General features: G+C 41.8%; 3 protein-coding genes across 4 annotated transcripts in view; 2 read left to right on the top strand and 1 right to left on the bottom strand.

The window, feature by feature from the left end:
- Positions 1–4,527, top strand: part of vat1 (vesicle amine transport 1) — a 31,587-nt gene extending 27,060 nt beyond the window's left edge. Inside the window, exon 6 of the mRNA XM_085155584.1 lies at positions 860–4,527. Coding sequence (XP_085011710.1) covers positions 860–1,144 — 285 coding nt within the window. The 3' untranslated portion in view covers positions 1,145–4,527. The remainder of the gene's footprint in view (positions 1–859) is intronic.
- Positions 4,528–7,071: 2,544 nt separating this feature from the next.
- On the bottom strand, positions 7,072–12,803 carry LOC146519694 (uncharacterized). Of its 2 annotated transcripts, none has more exons than XM_085155574.1 (6): positions 12,677–12,803; positions 11,544–11,727; positions 11,122–11,225; positions 8,292–11,024; positions 7,546–7,754; positions 7,072–7,445 (listed from the first exon to the last, which is right to left on the bottom strand). In XM_085155574.1, the coding sequence occupies exons 2-6, from the start codon at positions 11,725–11,727 to the stop codon at positions 7,352–7,354; spliced, it is 3,324 nt and encodes a 1,107-aa protein (XP_085011700.1). In that variant the 5' UTR covers positions 12,677–12,803; the 3' UTR covers positions 7,072–7,351. The 2 variants fall into 2 exon arrangements, with proteins under 2 accessions (XP_085011700.1, XP_085011701.1); XM_085155575.1 differs by having other exon boundaries at positions 11,544–11,730; positions 12,677–12,787.
- A 1,638-nt stretch (positions 12,804–14,441) lies between these two features.
- phb1 (prohibitin 1) lies at positions 14,442–19,386 on the top strand. Its single transcript, XM_085155589.1, has 7 exons — positions 14,442–14,560; positions 15,108–15,201; positions 15,871–16,032; positions 18,133–18,275; positions 18,365–18,481; positions 18,576–18,671; positions 18,753–19,386. Exons 2-7 carry the CDS (start codon positions 15,117–15,119, stop codon positions 18,963–18,965), a joined length of 816 nt encoding a protein of 271 aa, XP_085011715.1. The 5' UTR covers positions 14,442–14,560; positions 15,108–15,116; the 3' UTR covers positions 18,966–19,386.
- Positions 19,387–19,513: the final 127 nt, after the last annotated feature.

Raw genomic sequence — 19,513 nt, 5'->3', positions numbered from 1 at the left:
GTGAATCTTTTAATCTCAAACTGTTAAAGCATCACGAAGACCATAGATTTACCTTGATTTTGTATCATATAATTAAAATGGTTGGTTACTGGTACATCAAGTGGAAAATGCACAACAACCAAAAGCTGACATAGCTCACATTGCGTATGTGATAAAATTCCTCGCTGTCTGTTGGTTTACTGACTCATTAATTCATTGTGGGCATTGTCTCGAAAGGTAAATGCAAATTTGTTTTGCAGAAGTTACATTTTTAAACTTACAAAACTGAACACAGGTTCGAAAACCAGCATTACACTCCGTCTTCTTGAGGAAATCTGTTACTTCCTTCCTAATGCGTAGTGATTAGAACATCTTAGTATTGTGGGGGGGGTGAATTTGATAAAATGAAGCAAAAAGTGATTTTGATTTTAGTTGGCCTATCATTAAAACATTCACTATTTTTATATTTAAGGCACACTAAATAATTAAATAATGCATGTTTGAAGTGTTCATTATTCCCTCCATTTGCTCCGTTATCCTGTTACCACTTCTTATTTGCTGTGCACTGCTACAACAATCTCATTTCCCCTCAAAGATTATTAAAGTCTCATCTAAACAAATATAATTTCTCATATACTGCATATTAAAGTCATATTTGAAGAGCAAGCTTGCAATATTTGTTTCCAGGCTGTGGTGTCAAGAAGGGAAATTGGAGGCAGATAATGTAAAGAAACACATATTGCTGTGGGAATGTTTTCGGAGGGATGATACTAGCTTCTTCTGTCTCAAAGAGAACTGTTTAAAAGCTTCCCTTTGCTCCGTTTCGCTATTTGCTCTTTCGTCTCGCCTTAAATAATCAGCTTCTCCCTCTCTCCTCCAGGTGGGTGATGCCATGAGAAAGATGCAGGAAAGGAACAACATCGGCAAAGTGATCCTCACTACAGAGCCGATGCCCGAGGAAGAGAAGAAGGAGGAGACCAAGAAGGAGGATAAGAAAGAGGATAAGAAGAAAGAGGATAAGAAGAAGGACGACAAGAAGAAGGACGATGCCAAGAAGGAGGAGAAGAAGGATGACAAGAAGGATGACAAGAAGAAGGAGGAGCCCAAGAAGGAGGAGAAGAAGGAAGAGGAGAAGAAGGAAGAACCCAAGAAGGAGGAGAAGTGAGAGGGTTGAATGGATGGATAGTCAAGCAGACCAGCAGGGAGTTTGTGTCTTGGGATCTCGGGTGTGGTGTGGGATTGTGGGGATGGATTTGGCAATTTAGATGGATGGGGTGGGGTTGGGGGGGGGGGGGGAAGTAAGAATGGGAATGGGTTAGAAGGATGGATTAGAAAATGATCACAGCATTGTCAGTCTTTCACATCCCCTCTCCATCACCTTTTGGGTCCACAATGACAGCGATTACTCAGACCTGGCTCCACCCACCTCCCCCTCCCTTCCTTTTCTTGCATTTATGTCTTAAAGATTCTGATCACATCGAAGCTTCGAACCGATCTTCCTCTCTGACATTGAGTGGAAACGGCCAAAAAAACCCAAAAAATAACATAACGATAATGGCAGAGACAGAAGGACCATGGAGGATTGTGGGTACGGTCCAGGCCTGGGGAAAATTACTGTTTCCCTGACAACAATAATCCCCGCTCTCACGCCGGCCCCACCCTCGACCCCGTGCCCCTCTGCACTTCAACTCCCACTGTGCTAAATTGTTCTGCTCTGACTTCCACCTGCCACCTCTGCTTCCCCATCCCCTCACTGTGCTGAGTCCCCACCCTGCCCCCACACACACACCTCCCACACCACCGCCCCTGCCCACCCACCCTCAGGCCGGACCCACAGACAGGCACAAAGACGGGCAGTAAAATGAGAGAACCACACCCACCCACACGTTGCTCTCAGTGTCCAACGCTTAGTTATGTCACCAAGGATGAGTCAGAGATGCCTGTGATTGGCTGGTGCACCTCCTCTGGAGATATTTGCATCATGGCTTTTATCATGATGTTTTATGGCTCAGACAATAGTGTTAATACTGCAAGACCTAACCCTGGTTGTCATTTATGTGCACTTAGCTCGAAGCTTGTATCGGTGTTCATATAAAGCAAGGCGAAAACCTCTCAACAATGCATTCGTTCCCACCAAATTAAGTGAAGATAATATAGAATCTGCGGTTTTGCACTAGCCTGAATATGAATTTGCCTCATAATGAGCCTTTCAGTCCAACGTTGAATAGAGAGGCAGAAATCATTGCTCAGCTTCCTTCTCCTTAGTTACAGATTTTTCTAGCTGACCAACTGTTGGCAAGAAGTGCACAGTGCCAATTAAGGGAGAATTTGTTTCTGTTTAAACAAGTACACACACAAACATACACTCTCGGAGTGTGATGAATGAAGCACTGTCATGTTGAGATAGCGAATCGTCTGAAATGAGCAAGTTAAGAAGGTGAATACCAGTTTAGTTTTTAGTTCACTCTGGATAAGGCTCCTCCTCACTCCTCCTTGAGGAATTCCATGGCTCCTTTCACAGCGACCACTCGCCTGTCGATCATCCTGACCTGAGAGAGGAGAATTCACTTCAAGCTGGCGTCCATACTTTGCCTTTCCTCCCCTCTCTCTCTCTCTCTCTCTCTCTCTCTCTCTCTCTCTCTCTCTCTCTCTCTCTCTCTCTCACTTGCACTACTCCACTCTCTCCCTCCTCTTTCCACTTCCCTCTCTATGGTCGGCATAGCAACAGGCGTCAGGCTCGTCAGAGATGGCACTGTGGTTTGTTTCTCCCCCTCTCCCAGAGTCTCTCCTTTCTGCTTTCTTAGTCTACATTTGCCAACAGTTGGTGCTGTCGACACGTACTTCAACAGGTGTAAAATGTATTGAGAATGAGGAGCTGAATCATAGAGTCTTAAAGGCTTAGGCCTTTAAGACTCTATATAGAGATAGAGCGATGTCTGCCTCCTCTTGAATATGATGAAATTGGACAGCACTTGCTTTAAGGTGGTCAAACTATTTTCCTCAAACTACACATGACACTGTGCAAAAGGAAGAGTGAATCTGCCCATGACAAGAAGCTCATGCTCACAACCAAGTGGTTAGATTAATAGCTTCCTACTTTGCACAGCCAGCTGCACTCTTCTTTTAGTCTGCTGTTCTCAAGTTTTGTGGATTTGTTTGCATAACTGGGCCATGATTCCTGGAAAAAGATACTGCTGCTGAGCTGTTCAGATGCATTTCATTTGAGCACCTGAGGCAAGTGCCATATAGTTTCACTGTGTTCAAGAGAAGTTAGACACCTTTACAGCCAGTCTCTTGAAAACTGAGCACTGAGACCATCTAAATTTGTTTCTTTTCTTTTTCTTGGAGAGTGAATTATCCCTTCAAGGCCAGTCCTTCGTATTTCATCGCGCCAAATCCTTCACGTCTGAGTCAATCAACTTTAAACCTTGACTATTTATCCACCTGCCCGCCTCACTGCCTGTCTGTGAGTCTGGCCTCTGTGTCGAGACTCAGATGGTGACTAGTGACTTTGTAAAAAAAAAAAAAACAAAAACAAAAAAATGTTTCCAAAAAAACGGAGAAAAAAAAAAGTTGTTGTGTTAGCATGAGTGGCCTCCCTCATGTGCTGTGTGTGGTGTGCCATTATGTGTGAAGATGTGCGTGTGTCCTCAGGTCATTTGTCAGGTTTTAAAAGCACCCCCCCCCCCCCCCAAACTCCTACCAGACGTTCCCTCCTTACACTACTCTGCTACAGTACGATGTAGCTCTGAAACCAACCAACACATCATACTCTATCTCTCCCTCCTTCTGATAAGAGGCCTGTATTATGAGGACAGTTGGTATTAGTATTTTGCACTCTGCTCGCTGATCTTAATGCACTTGCAAGCATGGCGGTCGCACTCCAGTCCAGCACAGGCTTTGATTTTGCTCCAGATTTGCAGCCCATTTCCCATCATGCGCTCCCACTGTATCTGCTAAAGCTCACTGAAAGCACAGGTGGCACACACACACACACAGAAACACACAAACTCATGTAAAAGTCCCCTCATTTTCAGCTTGCCAACTTCTCCTGGGTGGCAGCTAAAATCAAAGCATTCATCCATCCTTGACTGTGGGAAGTAAAACGCGGAGCAGGTCCAAGCGACGTGGGCTGGAGTGCGACCGGCACGCTGGTGTGGGGAGTGATTGTGTCCTGTCAGCCTCTGGTTAGTGTTCTGTTCTAATCTGCTGGGCTCCCTTTGTGAACCTGTGGACGGTGCTTCTGTTCCGAGTGCCATGTGAGAAAAAAACGCTTCAGTTTTGAAATGAGAAAAAAAAAAAAAAAGATGTTTTACTTACTATGTTATTTTTGATTTACCTTTATATTTTTGTTCGTTTGTTTGTTTTTTGTTATCCAAGGGTTTAAAGTTCAAAGCTCATACTCTTATGTGGGGACTTGCCAACCTGCACTCCTCTTTAAATGTGATGAAGTCTTTCTGTTGGTTTAAACCATGTGTGCCAAATTGTATGTATATTCCTCTGTCCATGCTTTGAATATTAACAGTGCATAAAAAAATATGAAGAAAATTCTGTTGTTGGATGCATTTCCGTCAACCTTGAAGAAAAGAGAGAAAAAATCACACAAGTTGTCACATTGTGTCAGATTTATATCCCAAAATGCTCACAGGTGCTGACAGAATTTTGCTGCAGTTTATAAAAGGTTTAACACAATCTGTATTTGGTGATTGGTTGTAGTCTTGCTGAAGCATCGGCCTGTATTGTGCCTCTCCTTACCTCAATCTGAGATGTATTTAGTAAATGCTTTTCGCTGTGTTTTACCAGGTCTCACATCATATCAGCCCCAATAGGACGATTCCCTCTGTTGGTTTACAGCTATACCATCAGTATACAGTGAAGAGGAACAAAACATGGTGGATTTAAGACTCAAAACTCCACCACACCAAAAGACGGTCGTAAATCTGCAAATTTCCCCCAGCTCCAAATCTCTGTGCTATTCCTCTCTATGGATTTCTTTTCTTTCAGTTTGTTTCCAAAATGGTTTGTATAACAAGTGAGGGACCAGATGTTTTTTACACAGCTGTGCAGGGAAGCCAGTACTGTAACACAGCTGAGCACAGCCTCTGCTTATTGGCTAATCATAGCTCAGTTCTGGCCTGCCCCAGACACAACATTTCCGCTTTGCAGTTGATCTCAGTTCACTCAAGGATTATTAAGAGTCCTTCCTCTTTTCCTGTGCTGCATCTGCAAAACCTCTTGGCCGGTGCAACAGTTGCAGTCCAGCAGCCAGCCAAAAACTCCTCTCCATATCAGCCTCTTCCTTCTGCATACACATTCAAAGAAAATAGAGCGTTACTTTGACATCTGGAATTTGAAATTGCATGCATTCATCTGCATGTGGAAAACAGATTAAAATCCCTTTTATTTTTTTTTTCTTTCAACATTTTCCCCGGGGGAATTTTGAACTGAGATGCCTTTGACATGAACTCAATCAGCGGGGTGGGTGTTTCGCGTCTTGAATTCGGGTTCAAGTGGATCCGTCGGTTAAAGTAAAACCCACCCCTTCCTACTGTGGCCTGCAGCCTGAGAGCTTTTCCGCCGTGGTGAAGCTGAATTGTAATCTCATCTTGAAATGGTTTCCCAGTCATTCCAGACACTTATGCAAGAGTACTTAACAACTCAGAGATGCAAGGGAGGGACGAAAAAAAAGTATTTCAAAGTTTTCCAAAAAAATTAAAGTGTTTTGTTTTTTTTGAACATTTTAAATTTGATTATACTGTCACTCATAGTTTTAGATCTAAAGAAAGTGAGTGTTGTATTTCCAGCAGCTACTTTTCTATCCGTCTTGGCTTGAAGCTGTAGTCCCTCACAGCCACCCACCGTTCAGCTTTGTGGTGATTTATTTCTTCTATATGGTTTCTCAGGTCATTCCGAACAGCAGTTTTCCCTATGTAGGAACCCACTTAAATCTGAATTTACTAACACACACATCATTGTTTCACTGAGTTAACTGCACAAACTGTCACACCGATTTTCCTTCACAGTACTCACATTTTATGTAAGCTTTAGTGTTCTCAGTCAAAAAAGGGAGGATGAAAGTGGCTTAGTTCCACAGTCAGAGCCACTGTGTTCGCTACACTACGAACTCAAACGACCACATCTGCCTGCAGCTATTATCCTTAGCAGTCGTTTTTGAGATATTGCAATGCAGCTGCATTGCAAAGATGCTAAGGAAGTACAACCTGGCTGGGCGTGTCATGTACAGTACTAGAATGGATGTTTAGTCAACAACAACAACAACAAAATAAGTCATGTGTGTATGTACCGTTCTGTGTCTTTCACATTAGTTTAGTAGTCATGTAGTTGTGTGGTGTGTGAGAGAGGAGAATGCCAGCCTGCTGCCCCCCTGCGTCACCTGAGACCCTTCAGCATGGGAACCTCCATGGCAAGCTGGTACATTTACAAGACATCTTAACCTATCTCTGGGAATGCTTCAGAAACCCACTTCACATCCATCCTACTCCACACCTGTCAGTGACCGCTGGTAACTTTCTACAAGGCATACCCAACAGGTTGATTTCTATATTTCCTATACTCTGTCCTTTCTTGTCTTGTTTTGGACAAAAAAGGACAGAGACTCTGTCCTTTCTTTTTTTTTTGCCCTTCTTTGTTTTTAAATGGTTGCAAACACACTTTCTCGTCTCAACTTTGTTTTTTAAACCCTTTGAATTGATGCTGCTTCTGTGCTTGACTCTGGGTTTACTGCGTGGTGCCATGTTCTCCACATGGCCTTTAGAGCTTGTAACGCTTCAGTGTGTAATGTTACCATATGCCTTACATGTTTTCCAGGACTAATAAAAAAAAAAGCATAATAAAAAAAAAGACAGGAAATGTGCTTTTTTATTTCGGTGCCCAGAAGCAAAGACAGATTTTTGACAATTAATTTATTAAATTCTGAATATTTTACAAATTACTGTCTGTTGTTCCTAAACTAAATGATGACTACAATCACACAGTGCGGTGCAAATTTTTTGGTCTATACAGTACTGTGCATATTGAAGACTTTAATATTCATTTGTTCTGCAAAATAACCTGAAACGGTATTTTTAAAAAAAAAATGTCATGTGAAATACTATAGGCCCTTCCCTCTTGAACAACTTGTTAAAAGAAAATTGGTAAAGGACGTTACAAAATTAAAATTCAGTCTTCAATGACTCCATTATTTAAAAGAGACTACAATTAAAGGATGATCAGATATCAACATCTCACTATAACAAAGCAGTGTGATTGTCAACTAATCAAAACCGCAAAACAGTGCTGTAAACACAAAGATCGCCAATATACTGCTATTTTTATATATAAAACGAGGAAAAAAATACATTTTTTACATGTTTTAATCATGGGCCTTTTCTGTTGATTCCTCAATTCCAAGGGAGGTCAAGACCTCAGACAAGCGCGTCAAGTAAGTGGAATCTGGGTACCCATTCCTGAGAGAGACAAAGAGAACATTGTTCAGGTCAGGTCCATGGACTGACTATGACCTTTAATTCTGCAGCTCTCTCAGACATCCTCGCTGGCTTCACTCACCCTGATTTGCCTCCCTGTAAGCTGGTCTTGTGTGGGATGCCGTCCCAGGTCACCCTTGCATCTGTCCCTTTGCCTGTCACTGTGAAGGTGAGTCCCTGCCTGAAGGCTTTCTCCAGCCTGGGCAGCAGCTTCTTTGTCGGCTGACAGTCTGGGAAGTAGGCTTCAAATAGCCCTCCCTTAAATGGTTTTCCAGGGGATGGATGCCCATCCTGATAAAACGCAAGACAAAGAGCGCAGTCATGAACAAGGTCTCGGTATTGCAGTGTATAAGCTGAAAGGCAGCCTATAGCTGCATGCTATTTTGCAGGAGAAGGTCAGAATTGTAACTGCAGCCTATTTTATTTTAACAACAAAATAATGAATACTGGCTGATATCTGCAGATCTCAGCCGATCAGGAAACACACATATATGAACTCATAGCAACAATGTGAATCAGAATATGCCTCTGAAGTTTAGCTAATTCTTTCTTGACACCCTGTAGGAGTCAACTAAAACACAGGTAAACAACAAACTAATACTTAAAATTAGAGAAATCATAACTCAGAGCTTTAATATGTCTGCACACACCTGATGTGTAACAAGGACTCTGTACAGAATTGAACTATTTAAACTGATTTAAGAAAAGGTCCTAACTGAGCAGCCTGAAATGTCTCTGAAATGAAAGCTTAGAAGGTGCGCCAATGTAATTTCTCATTCAGATAAAGCACAACAAAATATCAGCGAGAAATGTTTTTAAGCCACTCACCGCTTGGATACCATCGGGAATGCTGTAAGTGATCTTGATAGTACAGAACTTGTTGTAACCTGGCAAAGTGATGTTTAGTTTAGATCTTACAATTTTGCCCAGGATGCCCCGAGGTTTCTGCTCCGTCTCGTGACAAACTCTGCAGCGGACATGTACCGTGTCCAAGCACTTTGAGCAAAGAGTGGCTCCACATTTTGTTCTCTGCACAGATATCCCAGTTTCTCCACAAACACAGATGTTCCCCAGCCTCTCCTGGCCTGGTTTGGCTTCCCCTGGGGTGTTCTGGATCTCTGCTTCTTCTTGACCTACACTGCCTATCTGCGTAGCAGGTAAGGTGGTCCCTTTCTCAGTGCGGGTTAATGTTGATCCGACACCATTCAGACCCCTCACGCTATCATTTCCTGGTGTAGACTGACTGACAAATGACTTAGCCTTCTGTCCATCCATCTCCATTGGATCTATAGGCTTGACTTTCTCCTTAATGACATGATCTTGCCTTGCCAGACCAATAGATCCACTCACGATCTCCCTCCCACCAAAGTCACTTCTGTAGGTTGTCCTCCATTCCCGACTCCTACTTGTACCATCAGCATTGCCTGGTTGGCTCTCTCTAATCACCTGAGAGTTACTGTTAAAGTGCAAGCTAGTGCTTTTATCTTCATTCATTTGAAAAGAAGTTGGGGAATATTGGTATTTGTCAGGTATTTGAGCCGAGTCTCCAGAAAATACTTCCCGCAGGGTAGCACCTACCTGGGAACACAACTGCCGTGGACCAAGAAGGTATAAGCTCTTGGCTAATATCTCGATAGTAACCTTCTTAAAGCGGCTCCGCACTTCAGAACAACAAGCTTGTAAGGTTTCATCTGCTTTGTCAGTGATACCCAGTTCAGACAAGGACAACTCCTGCACAGAGAAGTCTGAACTAACTGAGTCAACCAGCTTCTGCAAACCTAGATGACATGAAGTCACTTTGGATGAGTTTGCTCCTCTTATGGTTACAGTCAGCTCATGACTACCTAAGCTGCTGTCTTTTAACTGGACATCAGAAGCTAGGTCTTCCACTCGGTAGCTGTATGCTTCTTTTATATGTTTCCACATTATCCTGGATACTGTAAGATCTGCAGTATAGACTTCCTGCTTGTCCCTTCCTGTTTGGGTACTGAAGCTAGAAGACCTGCCCCTGGCTCTGACTGTGGACTTGCTGCTATCTTCTTGACTCTTCGGACTCATAACTTGAGCCTTCTGCTGAGGCGTTCCTGAGAAACTACTGGCACGCTTCAAGGTGGATCCGGATCCAGCAGACTGAGGTGCAGGACTTCCTGACAAACTGAACTGTGTACCACTAAAAGGGGATGATGAATTCTTAGGTCGAGCATCTATTAAATCTGGATTCAAAGAGGTTCTATTTTGAAGCGAGGAAGATGCCAAACTAGATCCAGTCTTGAACAAAATGTCTCCTCCTGTGTTTTGGGGTACTGCTCTGGAAACTGCCTCACCAGAAGTCCCTGCTGTTTCTGAGAGTACATCATACCCTAACATTGGCCCTTGGCGTGTTTGTCTGCTGGGAGATGAGTTTGTTCGTAAAGTGAAGTCAGCTGGTCGACTGCTTAACGCAGCTAGCCCAGAATCCTTAAACCGAGCCGCTAGTTTATACCTTCGGGCTCCTTCGGCTCTTCGTTCATCTTCCTCTGACTTCAGCATCTCATCTAGCTTATCATCCACCGATGCTACAGTGGAGGGTGTGGGGAGAGTGAATCTCTCCTCATCAGTCTGAGGGTATAAACTTGAACCATATGAGGGAAATCTCAGGAGACTAGCCACATCTTCCTTTTTATCTCGCTGGTTAACATTGTCCAGGAGAAGAAACTGCTTGGCCTCTGACACATCACTACTGCTTCCAATAATATAAATATTTTTTTCATCTTCATTCAGAATAAGTTTGGGAAGTCTGACACTTAAGTTCTCAATTGCCCTTTGCAGGCCTCCACTGGGGTGCAGGAAAGCTTTGGGCAGCTGGGATCGACGGATTTTGGCCTCAATGTCCTCATGAAGCTGACTTATAGCCTTTCTGGCTATCTTCAAGCGCTCCTCCTCTAGACCATCTTCCCCAACTGCTGCTGTAACATGCAGAAACAGAGTGGTCAAACCCTGACTTGTTACATCCACCACTTCAACCCCATACTGCTTCAGGATATGCTGGTATTCCTTCCGGCAGTGTTTCTGCAGGTACTGAAACATGTCTCCATCCATAATTAGTGAGAAATCATCCGCCGAGGTTGTAGAATGCTGCAAAGCAGCTCCATCTGCCTGACCAGTGTCCTCCCAGGTGTAACCACCAGGTGTCAGGTCTCTTTCTGAACTTAAACTGTAGTTGTCAGTTGGCCTGTCAATGTGATTTTTTTCTTTGTTGTCTCTTTGCTTGTTGGCTTTTCTGCTCTGATCTTCTGACTCCTGTGTATAATGCTTCTGTGCTTTTTGGACAGACCGGAAACCACTGGAAGTAGGCTGACTCAAGTCTTTTGAGTTTTCTGCTGACTTTGAGCCTCCTGGATGGCCCAGTAGTTGTGCCAAAGCTGCCTGCACTGTGGAGTAAGAGCCAAATATTGTAGAGCATTTCTCAGTAGCAGTATAGTTGATCTGGACATCGTGGTGGCTCTGAAGAAGGCTCGTCAATGCCATGATTCCCCCTGGAAGCTTGCTGTAGTCAATTGTTGCTGATAAGCTTAAGACGACCTATGATGATGAGAAAAAGAAAAGAGAAAAACAAATTAATTACTAATAATTTTACACTGTATCTGTTGAAATTGTGCAGAGCGGCAGCTAAATCTACCTGATCTGGGTCGAAATCTTCACAATGCTCAGTTACCGTGAGCTTATACTTCTTCCCATCCACATCCAGAACGTGTAGCCTGTAGTGAATAACTCTCTGTGCCACTGTGCGAGAGGGGTCATTAGAGAGAAATCAATCACAGTCTGTGAAGCATCCTGACTAAGTGTTTCTACAACTGGCCACTCCATTGACTTCAATGCCAACATTCCAGTTTAGTGTAAATCACTGGTGGCAGCAGACAGTGTAGTACCTTTCTATTACTTTGTAAATGAATGCCATCTTTGGTTGGTTTACAGTTGTTTAGTGTTAATACAGTCAGTATAATATGTAACTAATGAACAGTATTTTTGCTGACACAGAACATTTAGTTATTCAGACAGTAATCCCTCTGATCTACACAGCAGATGACGAGACGTACTGACCTCCGCTGTCCTCGAAGGTGATGAGAGCAGCCAGAGGCGTTGCCTTGAGGAAGGTGACAGAGTCTACTTCCCCTCCTCCATTTCTTTTTCTAAGGAAGTAAATCAGTAGCTTGTCTTTCAGTGTGTTATCCTCGATGTCTGTGGGCAGTCCACACACCTTCACAGTCCTGCCTGGTTCTGCCATCTGCTGGAAGAAACACAATCACTGTTACTGTGAGAAGGAAAACTCTTGAAGCTGAATGCAAGGCTAAACAGTAAAATGTTTTCATTTTGCATTAATGGTGCGCATGAAAATCAAAATGATGATGGCAAAAAGTCAGAACATGACATCTCTCAGTGAAAGACGCCACAACTGTGAATAGGAATCGAAACATATTTGATAGTCCAACTCCCTCTGTTGGGGGTTACCAGGAAAGTACATCAACACAGAAAACTATTCCCAGTTTCCATCACCAGAGAATATTTTTCATTAAATTGTAGGAAAAAAAATGTCTAGACACTTTGCAGCTGGTTATTTGAAGCAACAGCAGGCTAACACCAAAAAATATATCATTGTAATGTCAAAGCTACTGAGCTATCCAGACTGCTATGTGGAAACGAAAGACTAGAAAACACGTCGACTTCGTGTATTGCGTACATGTTTGTCCAATATCAACAGGAGTGTAAATTTCGTGTGTAAAATTGTACCAGTGAGGTTAACGCCCCTTACTCCCCTTCTTCCTGCTTCCCACGACTAGTCTGTAACTAACTGACAAATAATAAGCTGCTCTAAAATGCCTTTTTAAACCAGATGTTGCTTGTAATACACGGCAGATGTTACTGGATGCAAAGTTGCCAACATCTGTGCTAAGTTTAAAATAAATCTGATCAAATTAATAAAATAAATAAATTCATCCAACTTGCAAAAAAGAAGCGCTTTTGCGTGCTCGTGTCTACACGATGTGAAAACACATTTACGAGCGTTAAGAAAAGCCACGCTGCAGCCAGACGATAGTCAAGGAAGTAGAGAAAATCAAAAACATCTCGACTGCCAATCTTCTTAGCGCATATCGACAGATCTTCTATTTGCGCCCGAGGCAGTTACGGTGTGTCGCATTCTTTGGATATCTTTCAGATTTGCAATCATCACTGACCTTAAAACGCTTTCACGACCGTTTCTTGCTTTCTTTCAAAGATCGTCACTCTTTACGAGCAATGGAAGAAAAGTGAAACTACCGGTTGTGCGTTTTTTCTTCCCCGCGCTAGGGGGCGACAAAGTCTCATGTGAGTCGGTGCGTGCAGATGTTTGCGGGTGCCCGACTGATCTATAATCTGTATCATACAAATTCCCAAACTGTTCCTTTATACGTGGTTATTATTATGATTATTATTAGTAGTAGTAGTAGTATTTGTTTGTTTGTTTATTTGTTTCTTCTTTCATCTGCCTTTTTTAGGGGTGGCTACGGTGGTTCATCTGCCATCTCAATCCATCTCAACCTGTGCCTTGCATCATCATTTGTCACACCAGCCCTCCGCACGTCCTCCTTTACACCCATTAATCTTCTCTGTGTTCTTTTTCTCTGATCCTTTATCCAGTATATCCACTATCCTTCCCCTCCAAACAACTGAACCATCTCAGTCTGACCTGTGCACTGTCCACTTTGGATAGTTGATGTCACACCAGATGTTTAAACTCATCTATCTTCCCCTCCTCTACTCCTTGCAACTTCACTGTGTCACCTATCTAAAACTTATGCACACATGTATATTCTGTCTTGCTTCTATTGACTTTCACTCCTCTTCTCTTTAGAGCAGGGAAACTCAATTTTCATTGTTTGAACAATGGATAGTGAGAGCAGCTGAGAAGATCATTGGAGCCTCTCTTCCCTCCATCACGGACACTTTTAGAACCCACTCTGCAAAGCCACCAGAATTGTAGAGGACCCCACAGACCCCTCACTCACACTCTTCACCCTGCCGCCTCCTGGAAAGAGGTACCGGAGAATCTGTGTCTTGTTTTGGGTTGTTTTTTTGGGTTTTTTTGCAGTTTTTGCAATTTTTGCAGATTGCACTTTACATAGTCCTGTGTTTGTTCCTATATTGTACTTAATAAAGGAAATCTGTCAGCACAACCTTTTTGGGCTTAATTTGTGAAAATTAATTAATTAATTAATGTATAAAAATACAGGAAAGGTTCTGGTAGCCCACTGTCCAGATTTTCAAGTAATTCTAAAACGTAAAGTTCTTGTTAATTCATAGAAAAAGTCGTTTTTTAATTTATTTTGCTGTTGACTCATTGTAAAAAACTGAAACAAGACATGTCATTTCTTTGCAAATTAATGTAGTATGAAAATGACATGGTCTTTATCAGTAGAAAAAACTGTAAGATTTGTGAAAATGCGGTTAAAAGTCCAAAATTTATGTCCTCCTTCAAGTTTGCCAAATCAGTCCAGGGGGGCGGATTGGAGTAAGGCCCCCGGGCCTTACATTTGACACATTTGACGCTCTGGAGCATACCTCTTACCTCTCTTTTCCAGTTACACCCTACTCTTATAGTATTCCTACTACTACTACTACTACTACTACTACTACTACTACTACTACTACTACTACTACTACTACTAATAATAATAATAATAATAATAATAATAATAATAGTCTGACCTTCCTGACATCCTCTAGTTACAACAAGAGCCAAAACGTTATTGTCTAAGCAATGTAAAATACAGTCTTGAGTCTGAGTCTTAGTAACCAGTATACTAATGCTATGTAGCAACATGTGTTCTGTTTTCTACATTTTAATCAGTATAAGCCAAAAGCGGATGATAATAATGTTTTAATTATATTTAAGCGAGCCGCAGTCAGTAGGTGGCAGTAATTAGTTTGAATACTGACTAAGTCATAAAAGAAGAAGACTGTTTTGTTACGTCCAATCAGATGCTTTGTTGGTTCATCCGGTGCGCAGGCGCTGTGTAGCAGATATTTCATGTGCTGTACGTCGTGTCCGGTGGAGGTCACAGACATCCGAGCAAAGTGAGGTAAGTTATGACATACGTTATGTGTGTGACAGTAAAATTACTTAACTGTTTATCAAAATGTCATTGTATTAGCCATTGGAAGTGAAACGGAGAGACGTTTTATGTGCTATTTACAAGACACGTAGTGTTACAAGATTAAATGAACACGAGCGACCACTTTGCATCAGCGTGGGATAACATGCGTGCATTCACCCGGCGTGCAACTTGGACTTACCTGTCGCACGCTTTTTAATCGTTTTACGTATCTTATTGTCTTATCTGTAGTATTGCACCGGCCTTAAATCTAAGATGCGGTGCTCTGTTTAGTTATATGTGCTTGCAAGATGTCTCAGCTCAGTTAGTAGATAAGCTAATGCTAGCTAGTTAGCCAAATTAGCTAACAACCACAGCCTTGGTGTCAGTCCAGCTCAAGGCCAAAGCCAACTGTTATTGGAAAGAGGGGATTTAGCCTGGATGACCGAGGTCCGCCACAGGATTATGGTGCATTGCGTAGGTGTAAAGGTGGAGATGCGTAGAAAGACATTCAAAGTGTTTTCATTGTCACCAGGTTGCTGTCATGGCCAAGTTATTTGAGTCCATTGGGAAGTTGGGGCTTGCCCTCGCCATCGGTGGAGGTGTCGTGAACTCAGCCCTTTTCAACGGTGAGTCCTAGAAAGATCCATGGTCTAATGGAATTTTCCATGTATAGGAAAACATGCTCAGTCATCAAGTATAAAAATTATTAATTTGGTAAAAATATATATTTTGTATAAACCACATTTCCGAAAGAATTCAAGAGGTTTTGGAAGGCAGCAAAAGCTAATGAATAGCTATCTGTTAGTGTTGCATGCAGATGAGAAAACCAGTTGTTTTAGTTTTACGAGCATGTGTTATTCTGAAGTGAGATTTTGGTATTACACTTAGGGTTACACTTAACCTCTTTTGCTAATTTAGGATGCCTTTGGTCTACTCTGTGTAGCGCCTATATTAGTTGCCTTTGTTTGGTTAAGCTGATGAATTCATTAGCATTCCAGATCATAAACAAGGAAAACGGTGACCTTGAATTTATTCCTATTTATTCTATTTATCCCTTTTGTATACTCTTTATTTATATATGTCTCTGTATTTATATATGTGTATATATGGTATTCTGCTCACGTTCTGTAACTTCTGTTGGTGCTGTGCTATTTTGAAACCAAATTTCACAGAGGAATCCACCCGAGGGATTAATAAAGTTCTATCTTATCTCTTAATAAAAATACAATTAAAAAATAAATTTTTCCTGTTAAACAAATTTTTCTATATGTGATTCTCTGTCCTCCTTGTTGCAGTTGATGCAGGTCACCGGGCTGTGATCTTTGACAGGTTTCGAGGTGTTCAAGATGATGTTGTTGGTGAGGGAACCCACTTCCTCATCCCCTGGGTTCAGAAACCTGTCATCTTTGATTGCCGCTCCCGCCCACGCAATGTGCCTGTCATCACAGGCAGCAAAGGTATGCAAGCACTCCAAGGAACTTTAGTTTCTGCAAATTCCATGTCTGTCAAACTAAGAAGGCTTAGCTTTGTGGTGTGGTGAAGACTCTTAAATGTTTAGTTTTTCTAACATTAAAACCCATGTAGAGGGTATGTCAGATGTTTTTGAACACTTAAATTTTCCAGTTGTTACTGAAATTTATATAACTCAGTGTATGCAGAAATAAAGTGTACAACAGTAACAAAAACATTTAGAATTAAAAAAATAATAATAAATTTAAAAAATCATGGCGTGCCATATTCTAAATTTGAGACACTATTCAGATGAATCTTGCCATTCCTTCTACAGTGGCAGTGTAGCCAAATTTTTCCCTAGAACTGCGTGCTTTTGCTCTTACGAGTTGTTTTGCTTTCCACCCAGAATGCTGTTAAGTGGAATTAATGGGTTAGTAAGTTCTGTCTGATGGCTCAATTTTTAACTGGCTAGAATGCCATGGCAACTCTGCACTGAGATCTAAAATGTTCTAAAAGACATTTTAGTTATATTTTGTAAGCGCAACAAAGAGTCTTAACTGAGCAAATATGTTCATACACAAACCTCTTGAGCTGTGTCTTAGTAATGTGAACAAAGAAAACCCATTGTTACAGTTGTGTGTGTTGTGTTGCATTCTAATGTAAATGCAGTAAAAAAAAAAGAAAGAAGAACCAACAGAAAGAAAGAAAAAAAAAATATTCATATGGTAAAATAAGAATGGCCATGGGGGCTTTCCATTAAGAATTCAAAAGTCTCTAAAGGGCATTACAAAGTGATGAATACTTTGACCACCTGTCAGTATTGTTTGCATTCTCACAAACCATGGTTATTTAAGTTTTGAGATCATGATGGTTTTGAGATCAATTATTCGACGTCACACTTGGGGTTGACCTACTTTTTAAATCTAGCATCAGTTGTTTGTTGCACACTTGTTTGGTTAAGTTGGTGACTGTGTTTTCACAAGGTATGTGGTTATAGGGCTTTATAAAAAAATTTTTTTTATACTTTCTCCTGATTTATGGCAAAGTCTCTTTCATTTGATTTGGTCAAGAACTTAAATGTTTTCTACTTGGCCATGATTTGCTTAAATGGCCTAAATGGACTTTCTGAATGTACAGAATTAAACGGCAATGCTAAGTTTATTTATCTATTTGGTGAATTCATGACTACAATCATTCTAGTTCTTAGCTGTAGCATTAAAAAAGCATTTATAGCTTAATGTCACATACGTCTCTTGACCACTGTTCCCTCTAAGCTGAGCGCGTGAGCAATCGTGCACTGCTGACACAGTCTCCGCGCACAGAAAATCAGCGAAATAAAATAAATGCATGTATTTACTTTCATTCCAATTCAGGCTGGATTTTTTTTTTTTTTGTGCGCAGCGCAGGTTTTCTGTGTGGGGAGACCATGTCAGCAGTGCGCGATTGCTCACGTGCTCAGCTTAGAGGGAACATTGCTCTTGACTAAACTAGGTACATTTTGTACAGAAGAAAAGTGAAATGATGCACTCCCCCCTACTAGTGTTGCGCACACACACAGCCTGATGAAGAAAGTCCGCCATGATAAAAGTTCACAGCCGCTGCATTATTGGTTTTTCCTGGAATTGTAGGTTTTGTTGAACTAGCTAATACAAAGAAAACATTCAATTGTGTTGAATGTCCTCTGTAGTTTTGACCTCAGTGCATCCCAAAACAGCTGAGGGAATTTAAATCTGGAGACTAAGCTTCCTGCCATGTTCTACTTTTTATTTATTTGAATCAATTGGCCCCCCCTCCCCCCCCCCCCCCAACTATTCTGATAGCTATATTATTGCCCTTATAATGTGTCAGAGGTTACTGTAACATGATTCATTGCAATGCTGCTTTTGTGTTATTTAAACTGTCACGGGTTTGATTTAAAAATGTGGAAAAATAGGAATGTTTGAACCCACAACTCTCATTTGATTTGACAACTGTGTAAACATTCCCAAAGGAGAAACTTGTTTGTATTTTACACAGAAAACTTTAGTCCATGAACACAAACACTTGTTTTAACGTGTAGGCCAGTGTATACAGTGTGATTAAGGTCTGAACCATTCACCCTACAGATCTGCAGAACGTTAACATCACGTTGCGTATCCTCTTCCGGCCGGTGACAAACCAGCTGCCACGTATCTTCACCAGTATTGGTGAGGATTATGATGAGAGGGTGCTGCCATCGATCACCACAGAGGTCTTAAAGGCTGTAGTGGTGAGTAACAGTCCATTAAAGGTCAAACAAATTGGCTGAATGTATAATGAACAGAGTCAAAAAGCACTTAATGTTTCTCTCTCCCTCAGGCTAGGTTTGATGCTAGTGAGCTCATCACTCAGAGAGAGCTTGTGTCCAGGCAGGTCAGTGAGGACCTCACAGAAAGAGCCTCCACCTTCGGCCTAATCTTGGATGATGTTTCACTGGTATGAAGTCAATGTAAAATTATGCAGCATTGTTCTATACTATCCTTGGGTTGTGTGTTTAACTGCAGTAACCTGCTGTATTGTGTTCTTTCAGACACACTTGACCTTTGGCAAGGAATTCACAGAGGCTGTTGAGATGAAACAGGTGGCCCAGCAAGAGGCAGAGAGAGCCCGTTTCGTTGTAGAAAAGGTACTTCTAACATTGCATACAATCCCTGTACTATGAGCGCATTCTAAGACTGTGCATACAGCTTTATCGTTTTCATTTTAGGCAGAGCAACAGAAGCAGGCAGCCATCATTTCAGCTGAGGGAGATTCTCAGGCTGCTTTACTCATTGCCAACTCTCTGATGGAGGCTGGTGATGGTCTGGTAGAGCTCCGTAAGCTGGAAGCCGCTGAAGACATCGCCTTCCAGCTGTCACGCTCCCGCAATGTCACTTACCTGCCCTCCGGACAGGGCACATTGCTTCAGTTGCCCCAGTGATAGTGTCACGCCCCATGTCTATCACCTCCCCTCACTGTCTCCAGCCATTACATAGGCCATGGACGTAGTGGTTGGAGGATTCAATAAAGGATTCTCCCAACATCACACACATTCCTCCCACTATTTCTCTAACCAAATCAGGACTGGGCTCTGCTGATAGCAGTATGGTGGGAGACAAAGTGAGAGATCTGTGATGGTTAAATTTATGAAGTCCTTTTATGTAAGGAAGTGAAGGGGTTTATTGCTCGATGATAACCTAAAATATATATAGTGTTTTGAGAATTGTCAGTGCAGTAAATTCTGTCAAGATTCAAGTTATGTCAAAGTGAAAGCACTTAATGAGTGGAAAGCAACAGTCACTTGTACATGAAAGAAAACGTGTGTGATTTCTTTAAACAATAAATGTGAATGATAAATGCCATTCTTCTGTTGTGCTTGGAAATTTCATCAAATTGTGTATCTGTTTTGAAATCTAAATGAATTGTCAATCTTTCTGATGACTGCAAGGTATGTGTCTTGACATTGTTTATTCATTTGGCTTCAGTCAT

Source organism: Neolamprologus multifasciatus, chromosome 4 (genome assembly GCF_963576455.1).
Source record: "Neolamprologus multifasciatus chromosome 4, fNeoMul1.2, whole genome shotgun sequence".
Lineage (NCBI taxonomy): Eukaryota > Metazoa > Chordata > Actinopteri > Cichliformes > Cichlidae > Neolamprologus > Neolamprologus multifasciatus.
Note: the sequence above shows the minus strand (reverse complement) of the source record. Positions and strands in the feature narration are given on the sequence as shown.

Excerpts from the sequence above, each read along its gene's own strand:
- LOC146519694 (XM_085155574.1), bottom strand. The coding sequence starts at position 11,727 with ATGGCAGAACCAGGCAGGACTGTGAAGGTGTGTGGACTGCCCACAGAC. Across the intron at positions 11,226-11,543 it reads CACCTTCGAGGACAGCGGAG|TGGCACAGAGAGTTATTCAC; the intron begins GTCAGTACGTCT and ends CCTCTCGCACAG. Across the intron at positions 7,755-8,291 it reads TTCCCGATGGTATCCAAGCG|GATGGGCATCCATCCCCTGG; the intron begins GTGAGTGGCTTA and ends GCGTTTTATCAG.
- phb1 (XM_085155589.1), top strand. The coding sequence starts at position 15,117 with ATGGCCAAGTTATTTGAGTCCATTGGGAAGTTGGGGCTTGCCCTCGCC. Across the intron at positions 16,033-18,132 it reads TGTCATCACAGGCAGCAAAG|ATCTGCAGAACGTTAACATC; the intron begins GTATGCAAGCAC and ends TTCACCCTACAG. Across the intron at positions 18,482-18,575 it reads TCTTGGATGATGTTTCACTG|ACACACTTGACCTTTGGCAA; the intron begins GTATGAAGTCAA and ends GTGTTCTTTCAG.